The 20,859-nt window shown below is 42.5% G+C and overlaps 1 protein-coding gene across 1 annotated transcript in view; it reads left to right on the top strand.

Annotated features, from left to right (window-relative positions):
• The window catches only part of FRMD4B (FERM domain containing 4B), a 196,861-nt gene that overhangs the window by 44,172 nt on the left and 131,830 nt on the right, over positions 1 to 20,859 (top strand). Inside the window, exons 2-3 of the mRNA XM_010861983.1 lie at positions 16,895 to 16,960; positions 19,527 to 19,621. Of these exons, the coding sequence (XP_010860285.1) occupies positions 16,895 to 16,960; positions 19,527 to 19,621 (161 nt within the window). The remainder of the gene's footprint in view (positions 1 to 16,894; positions 16,961 to 19,526; positions 19,622 to 20,859) is intronic.

Below are 20,859 nucleotides of genomic sequence, written 5' to 3'. Positions count from 1 at the left end.
ATTGTATTAGCTTTGCCAAACATCAAAATGAATCCACCACAGGTATACATGTGTTCCCCATCCTGAACCCTCCTCCCTCCTCCCTCCCCATACCATCCCTCTGGGTCGTCCCAGTGCACTAGCCCCAAGCATCCAGTATCGTGCATTGAACCTGGACTGGCATCTCGTTTCATACATGATATTTTACATGTTTCAATGCCATTCTCCCAATTCTTCCCACCCTCTCCCTCTCCCACGAAGTCCATAAGACTGTTTTATACGTCAGTGTCTCTTTTGCTGTCTCGTATACAGGGTTATCGTTACCATCTTTCTAAATTCCATATATATGCGTTAGTATACTGTATTGGTGTTTTTCCTTCTGGCTTACTTCACTCTGTATAATAGGCTCCAGTTTCATCCACCTCATTAGAACTGATTCAAATGTATTCTTTTTAATGGCTGAGTAATACTCCATTGTGTATATGTACCACAGCTTTCTTATCCATTCATCTGCTGATGGACATCTAGGTTGCTTCCATGACCTGGCTATTATAAACAGTGCTGCGATGAACATTGGGGTACACGTGTCTCTTTCCCTTCTGGTTTCCTCAGTGTGTATGCCCAGCAGTGGGATTGCTGGATCATAAGGCAGTTCTATTTCCAGTTTTTTAAGGAATCTCCACACACTTCTTAAATAATACACTATACTTTAAAAAGTAATAAGATGCTTCTTATGGCTTCCCAGGTGATGCTAGTGGTAAAGAAGCTGCCTGCCAATGCAGGAGACACAAGGGACTTAAGTTTGATCCCTGGTTTGTAAAGATCCCTGGAGAAGGACATGGCTACCCACTCTAGTATTCTTGCCTGGGGAAATCCCATGGACAGAGGAGCCTGGCAGGCTACAGTCTATAGCATCACAAAGAGTCAGACAGGACTGAAGCGACCTAACACACACATCCATGGGATGCTACAATGCAACTACTCAGAGAAGGTAAGTGGCTTGCCGGAAGTGTCCAGCTAGTTCGAGACAGAGCCAGGGTCAGGCATCACGCCCACTGGTCTTATTCGGGGCTGCTCCCAGCCACTACCCTGCACTAGCCAAGTGGGCAGCTCCACCCTGCTTAACCCCTCTGACTAAAGCAAATGTGATTAGAAAAGTACTAGAAATTCTGGAAGGTAATGACTTCCCACTGAGTTTGCATAACCCAACATCCAGGCCACTCTTAGCAGAGACACCCATCCTTTTTTAAATGACCACACCCCCCTCCCTTCAGAAATGCCGCTCTAGGAGAGCGCATCTAAGAAACAGGGCTGAGGCAGGGCCACCAGGGGAAATACTTGGTTTGCCTTGGTTACAGCCCCAAATGTTGGGTGAGATTTCCTTTCACAAGACTCACCCGTTCTGCTGGGGGCAGAGCGGAACTGAGATTATTTCAGAGCAGGAATAGAAGCAGGGGGAAACTTGCCGACCGAGCAGAATGGCACAGGCTTGGTTCTGCTTGTGATGAAAACCCTGGAAGCGTCTTTCACCAAGGCTTTAAGGTCACGGCGGTCTGCTTTAGCAGGAGAAGAGTTCCAGTGGTTTGATTGATTCCAGAAGGGTTGCAGCAACACAGCTGGTTGGGACCTGGCAGTTAAGAGGCAAAGGAGTCCCTCACTTGCCAATGAGACCTTAACAGTAGAAACGGGCAGAAAACCCAGAAGTGGATCAGGAGCTGAAAATGAAGGGAAATTCATTCATTCCACACATACTTACTTTGCCCTACAGTGGTCTTGGTATTGGCTTAGGGGCTAGGAAAGCAGCAGTAAGTGAAGCTTACATTCCAGTACTGAAATAACAGGAAAAGCAAATGACACTGAGCATTTGATATGAGCATCCTAGTCCTGGGTCGAGAGAACCTCAGCAATGAGCTAGCCCACTGGGGATTTGTCAGATATAATAATAAAGTATAACTGGCACTGTTTATGTCCACCTCTTTTCACTAAGCTCTTCTTTATGTCAGTAGCTATTATTGGTCCCATTTTAGAGATGTAATAAATAAGTCCTAAGAAAGTTGAATCAGCTGAGCTTTGAACAGAGTTATGCCTGGACTGAAAACCTCTGTTCTTTCACCTTTGTCACGAGTCTCTCAGTGGTCTCAGCATCCTGACCCAGAGCTCTGAGCAATGTCCTCCCCCCAGGTCCCCTTCTCCCATTGAACTTCTCCAGTGGTATGTTGGTAAATGTTTAACAACCAGCTTTCTGGGGACAAGGGTTCTTGTTTAGTCGCTGAGTTGTATCTGATTCTTTTGCAACCCTATGGACTGTAGGGCACCAGGTTCCTCTGTGTATGAGATTTTCCAAACGAGAATACTGGAGTGGGTTGCCATTTCCTCCTCCAGGGAATCTTTCTGACCCAGATATCAAACCTGCCTCTCCTGTATTGGCAGGTAGATTCTTTACCACTGAGCCATCAGTGAAGCCCAAGCTACCAGGTAGCATTTGCCAATTTCCATGCCCAATTTCCAATAATATTCTCACCTTGACTGACTTCATGTCATCAAGGTTAACAACACTGAGTTGGGAAAAGATGAGCATTAGGCATCACTAAACAGAATTGCTGCCATACTGATTCACTAGATGTTAATAACCTCAAGAACAAAGAGAATAGTAAAAGGGAGCAAAAGATGTAAGTTGATCTAGCTTAATTTTTAATATTGGTTACACTTAAAAACCAGCTAGAAAACGGGATAGTAGATGCTCATGAGCTGTTAGGGGATGGCTCCCTCAGAGGATTCTTTTCCCCTCATTGTGTTTCCTGGTGCTCACCCAGAAGTCTTCTTGGGCTCCTGTTATGAATTTCTCTCATCTCTCTGACCTGTGGCCTTCCAGTTTTGGGTTTGCTCTGTTTTAATCTTTGAATCCAATGTTAGCCTCAAAAAAAGACTGAATCCTCTTTGAAAGCACAACCAGCATTAGATTACATTAAAGTTTCATCACTGAATATTAGAAGTATCTAGGTTGAGGGGAATGGTTTGTTCTGTGATGGTAAAATGAGTCCTGGATGTTAAGAATTTTTCTATATTGTCCAAAATGAATTGACTTTTCTGTTTTCACTACTTGATAATGCTTTGCTAAATCCCCTACTCAAATAGACATTTCTATCAACCAAGATAGGATTCTGGATCTAGTAGAATCCATTTGTATTATTAATATAATAATTATAAACTTCCTAAGGATCTATTTTATCCTCTACTTATACTTGGACCCAAAGAACCAAGAGATTTTGAAAAGCATAAATCAGAGACATTCTAACAAGGCCAATGAAAAAATTGAAACGTGAAAATTCTGACAATAAGTATGTCTTCTAAAATTAGTGTAAAGTTGATTTAGGTTTTCTGATTAATTTTTGTTTATTCTTAGGTTTGTATGGCAATGTATGTAATCTGTTTGCTCTGCGGATGGCTTATATCGAGTCCAGATTTCCAAATGTGCCTTACTGAATAAACAGTACTGAGAGTATCTTTCAGTTACAAGTACAGCAGTTTATTTTTAAAATCCCTCCACCCGAGTTGTGCCTGTCTTTAAGTTTTTTGAAAGACGCAGTACTTTCACTCCTTCCTACAGGCTGTTTTTCACGGGAAAAGAGAAAACTGACAGTTGGCAAAGCAAAAAGTTTCCAAACCACAGGGTGTCTGCTACTTGCATGATTACTGAAGCTAAAATTTCCAATTTCTACCCAGCGACCAGAGAACTTCTTTTCTGGTCAACCTGAAAGGCAGACAGGAACGAAAATCCCCCTTGGCCCGGGCAGTCTTCTCAGCTTTTCTTGGTTCCACTTTGTGACTTTTCCTGTTTACAGTATCTGTACCCTCCCATTTTTTTTCTTTTCTTTTTTGACTCATTTATACTGTACCGTGATGTCTAAAAATACAGTCTAACAACTGGTTTTAAGTAAAGAGGATGTTTCTTTCTGGGGGAAAAAAAAAAAAAAAGCTGACATATCCTCCATGGTTTCCTGAAAATAAACATTTGACAGTGTCTCATCAGAGTTTCTAATTGGAAAATGATGCAGAGTCTGAATATATATACATAGACAACCCTGTTTTCACAGCAGCTGCTTCCATGAAGAAGCTTCTGTGAAGACAGGTCACCTATTTTCCCCCTTTTCCTTTGATGAGCTCCTTCTTGAACTTGGCTCAGCCCCTTATTACCTGGGACCCTTTGGCACGTCGTAACTATCTACTTCACAGGATGGTTATGAGAATTTGGTGGACAAAATGTATGTCAAAGCACAAGACATGAACAATACAATCAACATGTATTGATTTCCATTTTGTGTTGTTGAAAACAAGAGTAGCTAGCCCCAGACACGGTTTGGTGGCAGTCAGATAAGGAGTAAGAGTTTGCAAGAGTTTCCCCAGCTTTGGGCACATGCTTGTACTTGTGCTCAGTTGCTCAGTCGTGTCCAACTCTTTGCAACCCTGTGGACTGTAGCCTGCCAGCCTTCTCTGTCCGCTGGATTTTCCAGGCAAGAGTACTAGAGTGGGTTGTCATTTCTTCCTCCAGGGGATCTTCCCGACCCAGGGAGAGAACCTGCTTCTCTTGCGTCTCCTGCGTTGGCAGGCAGATTCTTTACCACTGCACCATCTGGGGAGCCCATGTGGGAAGCCCCTTTTGTGCACATAGGCAGGTACAAATGGTGATTTTGAGTTAATCTCTTGATTATCACTGAGAAATCAGAATGGAATTAATCCCCAGCTGTTGAGTTGCCTGCTCTCTCCAGGGTTTAACTGGTGGAGTTAAACTGTTCAATGCTAATATGACAGTTTGACCTCTTAATAATCCAGGAGAACTTTTTTCTTGAGGAAAACAGTCACTTAACCAACTGAAAATAACCACTTACAGTTCACATAATAGTAGTCAGCAGCTTATAAATCATTTCCACTAATTCTAAGACTCACTGCACTAGAGTAAGGTCGGGAAAGCATGTCAGGCACTTCGCACAGATCCTAACGCATAATCTCTGCCCAATAAATTGAGTGAATGACTGGTGATACGACTACCTTCTGACCTTTGAAGTAAATTTTACAATAGGTTCAACCTGCATTAATACAAGAGACAAAGCTAAATGAGATGGATTCTTACCATTCCCGTTTTATAGGCATGTACACTGAGGTTGAGAGTCTGACTTTCAGGCCACACTCTTAGTTACATGACAGAGCTGGGATACACACCCACGTCTCCCAATTCTAAAACCTGTGCACGCCTCATTGACACCAGGCTGGTTTCTCCTGATGGCCTTCAGCTCCAGGCTTAATAAGTTATCCCCTTCCCCCCTCCCTCCCCATTTCTCTCTTTCTCTTTCTTTCTTTCAAACCTGCCCTTTCTTTTCACCTGTCTTATGAGATCAGGAGATAATCTGATAAGGGATTGTCTTTTATGAGAATATCCTCCCTGGGGAATGTCTGCTAAAGCTGACTGAGCTTGCTTGCCAGGTTGATGCTGGATCCACAGAAATAGCTTTTCTTGCTTGCTTTTCTCCAACCTATGCCAGGCAGAAAGGGGCTAGCAGTTGAATGCTAACATCCAGAAAACAAGGTTATCCTTCCAATCTCTCCTGGGAGCCACCTGTCAAGAGCTGTGGTCCAATTTAACTTTTCTCCACTTGCTCAAGTTTTGTGCTTCCTGGGTAAGAAGTCAGCTTTGAAGCATGTTCTTTGCACATGCTCAGAACTTCACTGCATTGCCAACTGAGCTATTTCAGAGCCCTATTCTTATCTGAAAATATCTTGTTTCATTCTTTTTTCTTTTATCGTGGAGCATGGTTGATTAACAGTGTTGTGTTAGTTTCAGGTGTACAGCAAAGTGATTCAGTTATACATGTATATGTATCTGTTCTTTTTCAAAGTCTTTTCCCATTCAGGTTATTATAAAATATTGAGCAGCATGCCCTGTGCTATACAGTAGGTCCTTGTTGGTTATCTGCTTTAAATATAGAAGTGTGTACATATCAATCCCAAACTTCCAATCTGTCTCTACTGCCCAACCCTTGTTCATTTTTTCTCCTTATCTTTAGAGCAGTTATTCTCAATCAGGGACCATTTCATCCTCTGGGAGACACTTGTCAGGGTCAGAAGACATATGGTTGTCACGTGGAAGGAAGGAGTGCTGGCATCTAGTGGGTTGAGGCCAAGGATGCTACTAAACATCCTACAGTGCATGGGGGTAGACCCCACAACAAAGAACTGTCCAGCCTCAAATGTCAATGGTGCCAGTGTTGAGAAATCACACTGTGAGACAAGCTTCAGAGACACTGTCCTGTGGATCTCATTTATGGGTGTCTTAGTACCCAGAATAGTGCTCGCATTTAGGAAGTGCTGAATATTGGTTGAGTGAATGAATGAACACATGCTCCAGAGTTTCTCCACCCTGAATCAACTGCACTGTGTGCTGGACTGCATTCTTAAGCCCAGAATAATGGAGTCAGGCCCAGGCAGCCACCTAACCCATGAATAATCATCCTGTGCCCAGAGTGCTCACATAAGTAGCACAGAACCGGCGGCACAAGAGGTGGGAGTTGACTCCATCCTGGTAGTCACTGAAAATCATTAACAAGCACAGAGAAGCCGTTTTGGCAACTGCAGGAGAGAGCCAAGGAATGGTGATTGCAAAAACTTTTTGCACCCCTCTGACCTTGCTTTCAGATAGTGGCTGGAACCAGGCAGCTGTAATTTGGTGGATCTAGATCAAGCTCTTCCAGAATAGTGTGATGCATGACAATCAAGATGATACGTAAAATGCCTCAGCCACATGTGATTTAATGTGTAAGACTAATAATTGTGGATGCTCAGTCATGTCCATGGAGAAGGCAATGGCACCCCACTCCAGTACTCTTGCCTGGAAAATCCCATGGACGGAGGAGTCTGGTAGGCTGCAGTCCATGGGGTCACTAAGAGTTGGACACAACTGAGCGACTTCACTTTCACTTTTCACTTTCATGCATTGGAGAAGGAAATGGCAACCCACTCCAGTGTTCTTGCCTGGAGAATCCCAGGGATGGGGGAGCCTGGTGGGCTGCCGTCTATGGGGTCGCACAGAGTCGGACACGACTGAAGCGACTTAGCAGCAGCAGCAATCATGTCCAACTCTTTGCGACCCCACTATAGCCTGCCAGGCTCCTCTGTCCATGGGATTCTTCAGGCAAGAATACTGGAGTGGGTTGCCGTTTCTCCTGGGTATTAACTTCCCAACCCGGAGACTGAACTCGTGTCTCCTGCGCTCTTGCACTGGCAGGGGGGTTCTTTACCACTAGCGCCACAGCTCGTAACAGAAGTAATGTGACCCAACAGTGCAGGGCATGGACCATGGAGTCAGATGCCTGCATTGATGTCCTATTCCACCTTTTCCTGGGCTTCCCAGGGGCCTCAGTGGTAAAGAACCCACCTGCCAGTGCAGGAGCCGCAGGATAAACAGGTTCAATCCCCAGGTCAGGAAGATCCCCTGGAGGAGGAAGTGGCAACGCACTCCAGTGGGTTATTCTTGCCAGGATAATCCCACAGACATAGGAGCCTGGCGGGCTGCATACAGTCTTCGGGGTCGCAAAGAATTGGGCACGACTGAGCATAAGCGCGAGCCGCCTCTTCCTAGCTCTGTAACCCTGTGGACTGGGGTCCGTCAGTTACCTTCTCTGAGCCTCAGTTTTCTCACCGGAGTGATACAGGATTGGAATCTACCTCACAGTGTTGTTATGAGAGAATGTAAATGGCCCGCGTAAAGAAAAGAAAGCTCTCTGGAAAGAGCTGGCACACAGCAGCCATTACTTCTTAGTATTTTTCCTAAAGCAGATTATTCATCCTTGGTTAAGGGAATTCTCCCCCTCTTTTTCACTCCCCCAACCCCGGCCCATTTTCCTTTCTTCCTCTGCCTCTTTTATGCCACCTGTGCTTCTTCCTTCCTCACTGTCTCTCCTTTGCCTGCTCTGGTCCCAGTGAACTGCAGGAGACTCCCAGGAGTCCTACTTTGATAGAACTCATGGTCCCAAGATCCTGCCCCGGGTCACACAGCATCTTGACCTGACATGAGTTACTCAACATCTCTGCCCTTCAGTTTTGCCACCTACAAAATCTCAACAGGAAAACTTCTCACTTCCGAGGGTTGTTTACAGCATGAAAAAAGACAGTACCCATGTGGAGTGCTTAGCGCTCGTGTGACACGTCCCGCATGCTTCCTCGAAGCTAAGAGAATGGGTGATTGATACTGAAAAAAGAAGTCCCCAGGGACTGCATGCTGGGAGGGCAGGCACCGTCTTGAAAGACCTTAAGGGAAATTGCAGCTGACTGGCATTGGAGACGTCTGTGTCAGTCTAGGCCATTCTCTGAACGAGAGTGTCAATAGCTCATATTCACTCAGCACCCAGAGACGGTATAAAGGGACCCTGTTCAGCTGAGGTTGACATCATGTGCGTGAAATCTAAAACTCCATCCACTCAATAGATCCTAAAGTAAGAACGTCCCAGATACGTCCCTTTTCCGTCTCTCCATTTCCTCCAAGATATCTCATCTCATGAGGAATTAATAGCACACCTTGTTCTCTGGGCGGAACGCTTGTTTTTGTTTTTTTTGTATGTGTTTGTCTGTCTGGTCAAGGCTTGGGAGGTGTTTTTGGAACGTCCTCAATTTGCATTATGCTCTACATGTTTAAATCATTTGTCAACCAATTTCATTGGTAACTGCATCTAGACCAGTTAAAGTGTTCCTTCCCTGAGCAGAGATTTATTGTCCACTTTCTAGCCATGTGCCGGGCACTGTTCCAGGCCTTGGGGATACAGTGGTGAACACATCAACCAGGGCCTCTCCCATAGAATCGACATTCAGAGAAGAATAAACAAACAACAACAACAAAATAATTTCTTTTCTGGTATGTTCTCTGTCATAGCACCGCAATGTGGTGTAAGAGACAGTGTCCAGGCTTTACACTGAGGACAGGGAAGGCCTCTTGAAGATGGTGGCATTTGATTTAACATCTGAAAGATGCAAAAGCACCCAGTCATGCCATAATCTGGGGCAAGAGCATTCCAGACAGAGAGAACAGTGTATATACTGAGTCTCAAAGTAGGAACAAGCCTTGGTGCTGAGGAAGAAAAGAAGGTCAATGTGACTGGTGTGTCAAGTCAAGGCAGGTGGGTTGTAAATGAAGTTAGAGAGGGTGGGGGGTCAGGTTCCGTGGACAGTGTCAGTGAGGCAAGGAGCTGGATTCTCCCCTGCACTGCTGGAGGAGCCCTTGGGTATTTTTAAGTAGGGAGTGAAGGGAGATCACTCACAAAACCATAGGGAGACTGGACTCAAAAGAATGAATCCCGATTAGGTAGCCGATTTTACCCACATCTAGGTAAGAGATGGTGGTGGACTAAACTCTAGATCCATCACCCCACAACACATCTTGAGGAGCCATTTCAATGAGACAGGTCCTCTTTTGCTGAACTTTCAGTAAAGGTCAAAAAGGAATGAGAGAGAGGAAATGAAGCTTGTTGCTTCCTTACCAAGGTTTTACATTTCCCTGTTCCAAAGAGCTACTAAAGCAAAACCAAAGTAGGCTGGGCTTCTGGCCTTTTATTTATTTATTTTGTAACTGATACTTCCTGTTGGCTTTCTAAGCTGCCCCCAGTCATTAGGAATGATCCCACCATGCCCTGTCTTGACTTGCCCTTAGGTTTGTTTGGGGGTGGGGGGGGCAGTTGTTGTTGTTTCTGCTTGTTTCTGTTTTTCTGACTCTCCGCTCTCATCTTCTAAATCAGATAGTGAGATTAGGATTTGGTAGGGGGAGGTTCTCGCAGACTTGAATCCCACTACAGGCTGCACATCCAGGGCGCCCCAGGAAGTCAGCGGTCTGGCCTGTGGCCAGTTCTCACTTCCCTTCTGATCTTCCTCATTTACCGCTAAGCAGATGGAGGTCTTTCCACCAGCACTCAGCACTTAGCCTCTGAGGACCTGCTCTATCAGCTGGGGAGCAAGCGCAGGGCAGCCACTGAGGTGGGAGTTTTAATCCAACATGCACGATTTTAACCTCCAAACTCCTGAGGTTGAAGGAGGGAAGGGGTGGTGGGAGGGATATCCAGTCTGGGTGAGTGTCAAGAGAAACTTTCCAAAGAGCTCGTTTTTGTTACATATGTTTCTATTCCACGAGAAGCATTGCTGCTGTTAGCTGTCACTGTGTAGGGGTCAAATCTGAAACTGCTCCGGTGGTCCCCATGGGGCTCCAGGGTGATTTTGAATGTGTCAGTATAATCATTGTGACCCTAACAGCTCCCTTCACATATGACTCCTGTGGATGACATTAGAAGAGAAAGCTTCAGTGGGAGTCATATTTGAAAATAAAGAAGAAATGCTTAGGCTTTTTTCTTTTTGTGGTTACAGTAGTTTTTTTAATTTTTTCTTTTTAAATCCATCTTTTGGGGGGAAAAGTACATTTGTGTAAGGTGGTGTTTAGCAGCTGAGTAACCTCATACTCCCCACGTGTGCTCTGTCTAGCCTGAAAGACAGCGACCTGAGTTTTATTACATAAGTTTCAGGTATACAACATAGTGTCTCAAGATTTTTCAAGGTTTTACTGCATTTAAAGTTATTATAAAACATTGGCTGTACTCCTTGTGCTGTATAATATATCCTTGTAACGTATTTATTTTATTCCTAGTAGTTTGTGCCTCTGAGTCCCCTACCCTGCCGCCCCACCTCTCCCCACTTTGTTCTCTATATCTGTGAGTCTGTTCCCTTTTTTATTATTATTATTCATTAATTGCGTTATTTTTTAGATTCCAGAGTCCTGTGTTTTAATCCTGGGGCTCATACTGACTCCCTGTGTGGTACTGAGCACATCTGTCCTTAATTTCCCCACATTCCAAATAAGCAGTGGAGATTAGATCTCTTTTAAGAATCTAAGTTCTATGATTCTAACTACTTGTAGTCAAATGATTCTGCCCTGGAACTGAGATGGTTTTTCATTCCTACTTTACAATGCATTGTTTTCTCTTTTCTACCCACTTATCTCCTCTCCTGAAAATGTGCTGCGTGGGAAGGCTTTCCTACAATTTGTCACTTTATAGCGTAGGGAGTACCTTGTGGGTAGCTAAGTAGTTAAGAGCTTGGGCTTTGGGTTTGGGTCTAGTTCTGCTGTTTATGAATCCTGTTATTTATAATTGCCCTAGTAACCTCCTTCCCCTGTGTTATTGGGAGATGAGATTACTGCCTTGTGTGAGTGTCATGAGGGTTGAATATGTTCATATGTGTAAAGTGCTTAATGCAATGCCTGGAATGTACAAAGTGTGTTTATTAAAATGCTTAGCCCGGTGACAGGGACACAGAAGGACACAGAAACTAGCTGTCCTCTCTCTTTTACTTTATTTCTGCTCCATCAGCTCTGGAGAATGTTTCTACTGTGTGCTTTTTAAACTTCACCTGTCATTTATCTTCTTTAAAATGGGTTGATAACATTCTTCTTATTAAAAAGCTTTTGTTTTAATGGAAGGATAAATGGATTACAGAAAAGTTTAGCTGTTTGCTTGCTAATTTTAAAGTGTGTGGGGACTATAATAATTGTGGTTCTCAGAAGCAGAATATTTTACTCTCAAGAGTGTCAGATTAAAAACTGTCAGGATGTTGCTTCTGTGGTTTGGAAAGACTGAGTAACTTTTTAAAGGTAATATAGATAGTAAGAGATAAAGTACAATTTTGAGCCCAAGTCTGGCTTAGAACAGTTATATAAGTTGCATCATTTCTCAGGCCTCAGTTTCCTGGTGCTTGAATGAGATTCCCCCTTCATAGGCTGTGAAGAGACTGAAATAGTAAATTTTTTTTCTTTAAAGAAGAAAACATGAATGGTTTTTTTTTATTCTGCAGCCTTTCCTATTTTTCTCTTGTGATCCCACGTAAACACATTGGTTCACATGTAGCTTGGATTTCAAATTTGTATCCTCCTAAACTCTCTTAGAAACCCTGTTACGCTGGAAGCTCTGAATTAGGACTACCTGACTTTGGGTCATTTATTTTGAGATACTGTATGTTAGTAAGGGTCAGGTGTCACACCATTACCCTGTGCACGCCAGGCCCTTCTTGGATGTTTGGTTGTGTCTCTTCCCTCGCATCGGGTGTACTTGAATGTGGTTTGCGTGTTCACATAATAGGACTCCCAGGAACCTGGCACATAATACACATGTGTGAACCAGAGACCACAAACGCCGTCTTCAGAGGGGGCTGCTCAGCCTCACCCTGTAGCTGTGAAGGAAATCCATCCCACAGTTTCTGGATCTTACCATCTAAAATTTTATTAAGTGGCATATCCTAATTTCTAGTGTCATCAACTGAAATTTATTCATAAACATTGTTTTGACCAACAAAATACAGCCCCATCACCCCTCAACCTTTGATTTAAGTAAGTGACAAGGGCAGGTTTTTCTTTGTTTTTTCCCACCCTATTTATTTTGTTAATGTATAGTTTTTACACATTTACAATGTTGTGTTAATTTCTGCTATACAGTAAAGTGATTCAGTTATACATATATTTACATTCTTTTAGAATATTCTTGCTAAAGAAAAGAATATTCTTTTCTAATATTCTTTTTAGAATATTATGGTTTCTTGTAGGATACTGAGTATAGTTCCCTGTGCTATACAGTAGTACCTTGGTGTTTATCCATTCTATACATAAGAGCTTACACCAGGCAGGTTTTTCTATTGTTACCGGGTCAAATCAGCCCTTTGACCTCCCAGAGAAGCCATCCTCCCACATAGGAAAGGGCTTAGGCCTGTGGGCTCAGATGTGACCGGGACTGGGACATGCCAGTGTGGGCATAAAACTGTAGCGGCATCTCCCCAGTTCGTCTGCACTACCCTTCTCCATCTAGCTTGTGTGTGTGATCCTCACATCACATGGTGGGTATTTGTTAAGTCCTTTCCACTGCCCGCCAGCTGTTGTATTGTCTTTGATGAGAGCATCAGTAATTTGAGTAATTTTACCATATGAATGACATCATGTGGGGAGTCCATTCTCTGGCATCTGTAAAGAACTCACCTGCCAGTGCAGGTAGACCTAAGAAACATGGGTTTGATCTCTCGGTCAGTGAGATCCCCTGGAGGAGGACATGGCAACCCACTCCAGTATTCTTGCCTGGAGAATCCCGTGGACAGGGGAGCCTGGGGGGCTACAGTCCATGAGGTCACACAGAGTCAGACATGACTGAAGCGACTTAGCACAAAGTATAGATACTTGTGGTGTCTTGTGAACATGCTTTTAGTTGCAATAAGCAGCCTCCAACTCAAGATAGCTTAAGAGATGGGCATAGGGGAAGTGGATTTATCAAAGGAATACAGGGATATTTTATGGAACTCAAGAACAAGAATTCTGGATAAACCACAATGGAAAAGAATATAATTAAGAATGTATGCATATGAACTCCGGGAGTTGGTGATGGACTGGGAGGCCCGGCGTGCTGTGATTCGTGGGGTCGCAAAGAGTCGGACACGACTGAGCGACTGATCTGATCTGATCTGATGCATATGTATAACTGAGTCACTTTGCTGTACAGCAGAAATTAACTCAATATTGCAAATCAGCCATACTTCAATAAAGAAATTTTTTTAAAAAAAGAATAAGGATTCACGCTAGTGGAATGGGCTAGACGTGACTGGAGAGACACTAGGAACTCTGACAGCAACTGTCAAGCTTTTCCTCAGGCTGTGTGATTTTCTCTTGCCTCCTTCCAGTTCCCTGTCTCCTTCGTTCTCCCTGAAGATGGTTTTCCTTTTCTCTACGTGCTGCAGATAGTGGCTGCCCCACAACCACCGTATTTTCATCCACTCAGACTCAGTTCCAGATTCCCTGGACTGAGGTTCTGATTGGCCCACCTTAGGTCAGCTGTCTTTCTCCTCATCCAATCAACTAAGGCTAAAGGGTTCCAACCAAGTTGTACAAACATGGGCACCACTCCCTATGTCTATCATGAGATGGCCAGATACACCTAAAAAAATATTTACTATTAAATTCTCTGAGATAAAATAATGTATTGACAAAAGATACATTGACCTAAATCAAGGTGGATCCAAAGAAAAACTGAAAGAAGAAGAAGTGGTTTTGTTTTGTTTTTAATCCGGAAATAAATTCATTTGGGTTATGCAGCAACAGAGTACTTTGTAATATTTTATAAGTTTTGACATATTCCTTAATGGATTCATATTGTTTCCGTTGATCTTTTGAGTATTATTTTTTAATATTGTTCTCTGGGGCATGTGCTTTGGGTTTGCTTGCGGGTTTTAAAAAGAGATCAAATGAGTTAAACCGAAATTTTGATTTATTTCCTCCTATAGTGTGTTGTTGCTAAATTGCTTCAGTTGTGTCCTACTCTTTGCGACCCCATGGACTGTAGCCCAGGAGGTTCCTCTGCCCATGGGATTCTCCAGACAAGAATACTGGATTGGGTTACCATGCCCTCCTCAAGGGGATCTTTCTAACCCAGGGATTGAACCCACATCTCTTATGTCTCCTGCATTGGCAGGCAGATTCTTTACCACTAGCACCAGCTGGGAAGCCCTATAGAACAGTAGGAAAAAAGATGACTTTTTTTTTTTTAATTCATTTAGACATTAATTCAAATTTTAACTTGGTTTGTTCTTGCCCAGGCAAATTTGAATAATTAACCTTAAACTCTGCACCTTGGTTTCCTTGTCTGTAAAATGGGGGTGTTGTCATATTGTGGAGTTTTAATGAGATAGTTTCCATGATGTTCCCAGCTTAGTGCCTAAAACAAAGATATGTTGCCTTTCCTCTTGCCACCAAAGACTTGGCTTTGCAGATTTAAGGACATAATCCGGGGAAATGAGACAACGTAGAACTTACTCACTTATCTCTTAGCACTATTTCCAAAGTTCTTATGGGCCACATCTCCATAATGCTGCCATCTAACCAACTGAGCTACTTTCTAGACTTTCCAAGAGGGAGGGGATGTATATATACATATAACTGATCCACTTCATTGTACAGCAGAAACTCACATAACATTGTAAAGCAACTATACCCTAATTTTTAAAAAATATAAGTACAATACTATAATTAGTATCTTTCACATGGCTTATCCCACTCAATTTTCTCATCTATTGAATTGGGAATAATAACACCAAGCTCAGATGGTGACTAGGGAACTCAGAGATAATATTATAAAAACACTTCGAGCAATGCTGAGTATGTAGTTGCTGCTTAGTAATGGAGGCAATTTTCATTTTAAAATTGGATTATATGTATCTGAGTTTCCAGGTCTTACAGTTTTGCTTCATTTTGTGTTTGGCCAAGCCATGTGGCTTGCAGGATTTTAGTTCCAGTACCAGGGATTGAAGCTGGGCCCAGAGCAGTGAAAGCATAGGTCCTAACCACTGGACCACCGGGGAATTCCCAGGGTCTTAGAATTTTGTACAACAGCTGAGAAACAAAGTGCTGTGCTTGCTTTTCAAAAGTGACCCAGCAGTTCTACATCCATGAACAAAGCTAGATGTGCAAAATTTATGATGACATTGCTTATGACAGCAAAAGGCAGAAAACAACCTAAGTGTTTCTCAACAGGACACTCATTGAATTATTATATGTCTGCACAAATGATTTGATACTATAGACCTTTTATGAAGAATGAGGTTGGTCTATATGTGTTGACATTGGAAAGATATCCGAGAAATATTTAATTAAAAAAGCAAAGGGCAAACAGTGAGTGTAGCAGTTCTACTTGAACTGAAAAAGAACCTCACACATATAAATATTCATATACACAGATACCAGATACGACACTGATACCACAGTTTCATATACATACAAATATTAATAGTACCTGCTTCATTGTGTCATTGTGAGAACAATGTGTCTAACAGTATTAAAATAGAACATTTAATATGAGAATATATGTTTTTAACACATATCTGGGAAAGATTGAAGGCAGGAGGAGAAGGGGACGACAGAGGATGAGATGGCTGGATGACATCACCGACTCATTAGATGTGGGTTTGAGTGAACTCCAGGAGTTGGTGATGGACAGGGAAGCCTGGCATGCTGCAGTCCGTGGGGTTGCAAAGAGTCAGACACGACGAGCAACTGAACTGAACTGATGTGTTTTTAACATGTACATGTGTATATCTGAAAATCCATATAAAGATGGTCTGTGAGGATTCGCCTCAAACTGACAGCGTGGTAATTTGTGCAGCTAGAATGGTTTGGAGCTTTTGGTAATCAAAGTGGATCTTTGCATTTTATGCATTGTTTAAATATTTTATAAGAAATAATTTCCTTATATTGCAATTATAAGTGATAAAAAATTAAATATAATTAGTAGTTTGTACATCAAGCTGTTCTTAACTGGGTATTTTAACTATTCTTAACTATCAATTTCAGTAGTGATATATTACAAAGGGGGACCAAAATTTCAAAACTGGAGACTTTACTTTTTAACTTGAGTTTCATTTGTCAAATACATTATGTCAAATATGACAAATTTGTTTGTCAAATACCTTATTCATGTATTGCGTTTATTGAAAGACACTAATGAATAAAATATTTTCATTTGAAAAATAAAATACTGATTCAAGGAAAAATATAGTTGTTTCCTCTGAGCAGGAAACCTGCTTTTCATAGTTAAATTTTGTACGTGCCATATAGGTATTATATTTTCAACATATTGAGTGGTCTTTGCTTTTCATTCTTTTCTCTTTTAAGTCTAAGAGCTAAAACAGAAAAATCTAAGAGCTGAGGCCATATAATAAATCTGTTTATGACGACCAAACTGATGATTACCGCAGCTCATGGCATTTTTAGGCCGAGCGCATCACGTGTAGAGAAACGGTACATCAAGCTCGAGGGTGTGCCTGCCGGCCCCAGCCTGATGCCCCTCTTGCTGTCTTGTCCCCGCAGATGACAGAAGGCAGGCACTGCCAGGTGTGCCTCCTGGATGACCGGAGACTGGAGCTGCTGGTTCAGGTAGGTGTTGCCACCCGGGGACAGCGCATCCGGCTTCGCTCTGTGAGCCTCGGGGCCTGTGTTCAGTCTGCTGGCTTATCTGCACCTCAGAACCAGTGACACAGGATTGTTTGTGGGGGCTTCAAAGCTAATACCTGCCTGTACTTAAGAGTAACTATAGCCTGGTGACAGGATTCAGAGATGTGTGGATTCCAGTCTCAGCTTTGACACTCAGTAGCTGTTTGACCCTGGGCAAGTGACTCGATTTGTTTGAATTACCTCTTGTTGGTCAATCGCTGACCATAACGCTTCCCAGAAAGGGTTTTTTTTAAGATTATTACTTTTGGCTGTGCTTGGTCTTCGTTGCAACATGGGCTCTTCTAGGGGCCAAGCAGGGGCCACTCTCTAGGTGCGGTGTGCGGGCTTCCCACTGCGATGAGAAGCTTCTCATGGCTTCTCTGGTTGCAGAGCACGAGCTTTAGGGCATGCAGGCTCAGTGAGTGTGGCTCCTGAGCTCTAGAGCACAGGCTCAGCAGTTGTGGTGTAAGGCTTGTGGCTTGTGGGATCCTCCTGGATAGTGATCGAACCCGCATCTCCTGCACTGGCAGGCAGATTCTTTACCACCGAGCCACCAGGGAGGCCCCCAGAAAGGGTTTTTATGAGCTAAGACTGCATTCTGCTGCTTTCCCTGCCACATGGCATGGTCTAAGTTAAATACCCATTTACAACAGCTGTGAGCTGGGGTTAAGATTGACTCATCTTCCTCTCAGAAATTATGGTTAAAATGAGACTAGATTAATTCCAAGCTCCCAGTCCTTTCCTCCCATACCTCCGCCCCCTTGGCAACCACAGGTCTGTTCCCTATGTCTGTGAATCTGCTTGGGAGCTCAGGATTAGCAGATGTAAACTAGTAGATATAGGATGGATAAACAATGGCCTACCGTATAGCACAGGTTGCTATGTCCAATACCCTGTGATAAACCACAATGGAAAAAAATATGAAAAAAGAATATATGTATAGCTGAGTCACTTTGTAGTAGAAATTAACACGTTTTAAATCAAGTGTTTTTCAATAAAATTAAAAAACATCAAACTAGATTATATATGTGAATGAAATCTCCAAAACAAATGGAGCTGTATGAATGATGGTATCTTGATTATTGATGCTTCTCTCTTTCTTCCCCCAACACTCTAGACCCAGATTCTTTTTTGTTGTTGTTTGTTTTACTTTTTGGCTGCCAAGCACTGGGCTCTTAATTCCCCAACCAGGGATAGAACCAACACCCTCTGCAGTGGGAGCACAGAGTATTAAACACTGGACCGCCAGGGAAGTCCCTGGACTCACAGCCTTAAAAAATCATGGAAAAGCCTGCTGACAGCCACACCTACAGCTGTGACAAGAATGCCCTCCCTTGACCAAACCTAAATTCTTCTCCTTTCTGAGGCTTGTGCCCAGTCCACTGTGTACAGGCTTCAGTTAGAACAAAAATAGTACAGTCAGTAATAGTTTCACCAGGGTAGACCTTTTAGTCTAGATTTCTCTTCTTTTCTCTTTTCCTTTTTTTTTTTCTTTCTTTCTTCTTCTTTTTTTTTTGCCAACAACAAACATCCCCAATTCTTTCTTCCCCAACAACAAATATCCAACCCTCAAACTACCATAATGAGTCCTAAACTGTGTGGCTCAAAGTTCGAAAAAAGTCCATCTAGAACACCTCCCTAACAGGTCCCTTTTTCCCTCCCCAGTCCCTGCAAATCCACCATCTGCTCTCACTCTGGACTTTTTGGCTGATTCCAAACCATCTTCTTACCACCAGAGCCTGTGCTTCCCAAAAGCTCATAGACTGGGTTGTTCTTCTAATGAGGTGCCCAGTAAGTACTGGTGATAATGATCTGCACAGTGGATGCAGTTACTCCATCCCTGGAGAGAAATGAAAAGCTTAGTCTTTGGAATCAGACAGAACTGGGTTCAAACCCGCTTCTTAAGTGGAACATCAAATAAGAGTCTTGGCTTCTCTTGGCCTTTATTGGCACATCTATGAAATGGAAAGGACCCCTACTTCATAGGCTCATTGTAAGGATTAAAATGAAGTCATGGATAGAAGAAGTTCAGTACAATAAATGGTTACTATTACTGTTTTTTTGTATTTTGTTGTTGTTGTTGTTAGTTCTCTCTGTGACCCCTCAGCCTTGGATCTTGAGCCTCCTCAGTTGACCGTTACCAAGCACAATGATTCCTATAGCCTAGGCAGTGGTTAACATTCTTTGTCTTGATCACTAGCACCATACTGTTTATAAAAGAGCATTTTTTCTGAAACAACAATGCATTAATAAATACAGCTTTACCTTGGAGGAAAAATTAAGGCTCTGGATGGAATTGCAAATATATGAGAGTGATCATCTCAGCGATGCTGTTTCCATTTCTTGCCCTTCCCAAGCCCTTAGAGAATAGTCTACAGTAGATTAACCTAAGCACAGAAAGGCACAGGTATCCAAGACAGACAAACAAAGGCTGTTTTTTAAACTGTTTGGGAGAGAATAAGGTGGGAGCAGTAAGCGAGAGTGTCTAATCAGGTTTATATCTCAACAGCCCAAACTTTTATCAAGAGAGTTGCTGGATCTCGTGGCTTCTCATTTCAACCTGAAAGAAAAGGAGTACTTTGGAATCACGTTTACAGATGACACGTAAGTGTTTGAACACTTTTACCTTTTATCTGGACTTCCTATATGCATCACTCACAATTGCCCAAAGTGGGGGGATTGCTTCAAGAATTAGAATATGTCATCTGCTCCCGTGGGTGCTCAGTTGCTCAGTTGTGTCCGACTCTCTGCGACCCCATAGACTGTAGCCCACCAAGCTCCTCTGTCTATGGAATTTTCCAAGCAAGAATACTGGAGTGGGTAGCCTTTCCTCTTCCAAGGGATCTTCCTGACCAGAAATCAAACTCATGTCTCCTGTATCTCCTGTCCTGGCAGGTGGATTCTTTACCACTGAGCCACCTTGGAAACCCCATGTCCTGCTTAGCTAAACCTCTTTTAATGCAAGACTTTTCTGTAGGACTAAGGTAAAAGGAGAAAAGGAATATTGGCCATTCTAAGAACTCAAAATATTGTCCAAGTGCTTTAGAAATTTGTTGCAATGAGCTTATTTTTTCTGATGATATTCTGTCTTCACATTTCTTTGAGTGCAATTGTACCTTCTTATTTAGCTTATCTGTCAGGGATGGAAATACTAGAATGTCATCCACTCGTGTTAAAACAGAATGAATGTTTGGACTTCATGGCAAGAAAGTTTAAAGGCAATTTTGTGGCTCACCCAACAAATATGAATATACTTTAATGCGGGATGAACTTTTGAACTTATACTTAGGTCTATTTTATGTTACCTTCTTACTATCATATTTTTCTTTTACTTACATTTTTTAATGCAAACTTAGATGGTGTATATATTTGTCAACAACTGAAATCCTGTCTGAAATGAGACAGCTGTATAAAAATGAATTCATAAGAATTTAAAACTCGATGTAAGCAAATGTGTTTAGTCTTACAGGCTCTTTTCTGTGTGGGTATGCGTGTGCTTTATGGCAGCCTGATTTTTCTACATTACACGCAGCTTGATACATCAAAAGAATTCTTCCTCTTTATGGAATAATTTCCAGAGAACTCTTCAAATATTAAAATTTAAGAAAACGTGTTACAGACACAAAATATATTGGCCAACCAGCCAGCATTCTTTGCATAACTCTCCCAGTTTAAATGGTTTTCTGTTCTTCAGGTTAACCAGGCAGAATATAATCTCAAGAAGGGGTTAATTTGTTTTTAACACTGATTATATGCAGCCTGGACCTCTTGGAAATGCCATTGGGCTTAGGACTTGGGCAGGACAAAAACCAGACAAATGAGTTGTCAGGAGATGTAGAAGA

Source organism: Bison bison, unplaced genomic scaffold (assembly GCF_000754665.1).
Source record: "Bison bison bison isolate TAMUID 2011002044 unplaced genomic scaffold, Bison_UMD1.0 scf7180017864474, whole genome shotgun sequence".
NCBI classification, from domain to species: domain Eukaryota; kingdom Metazoa; phylum Chordata; class Mammalia; order Artiodactyla; family Bovidae; genus Bison; species Bison bison.
This window is presented reverse-complemented; position numbering and strand designations above follow the sequence as displayed.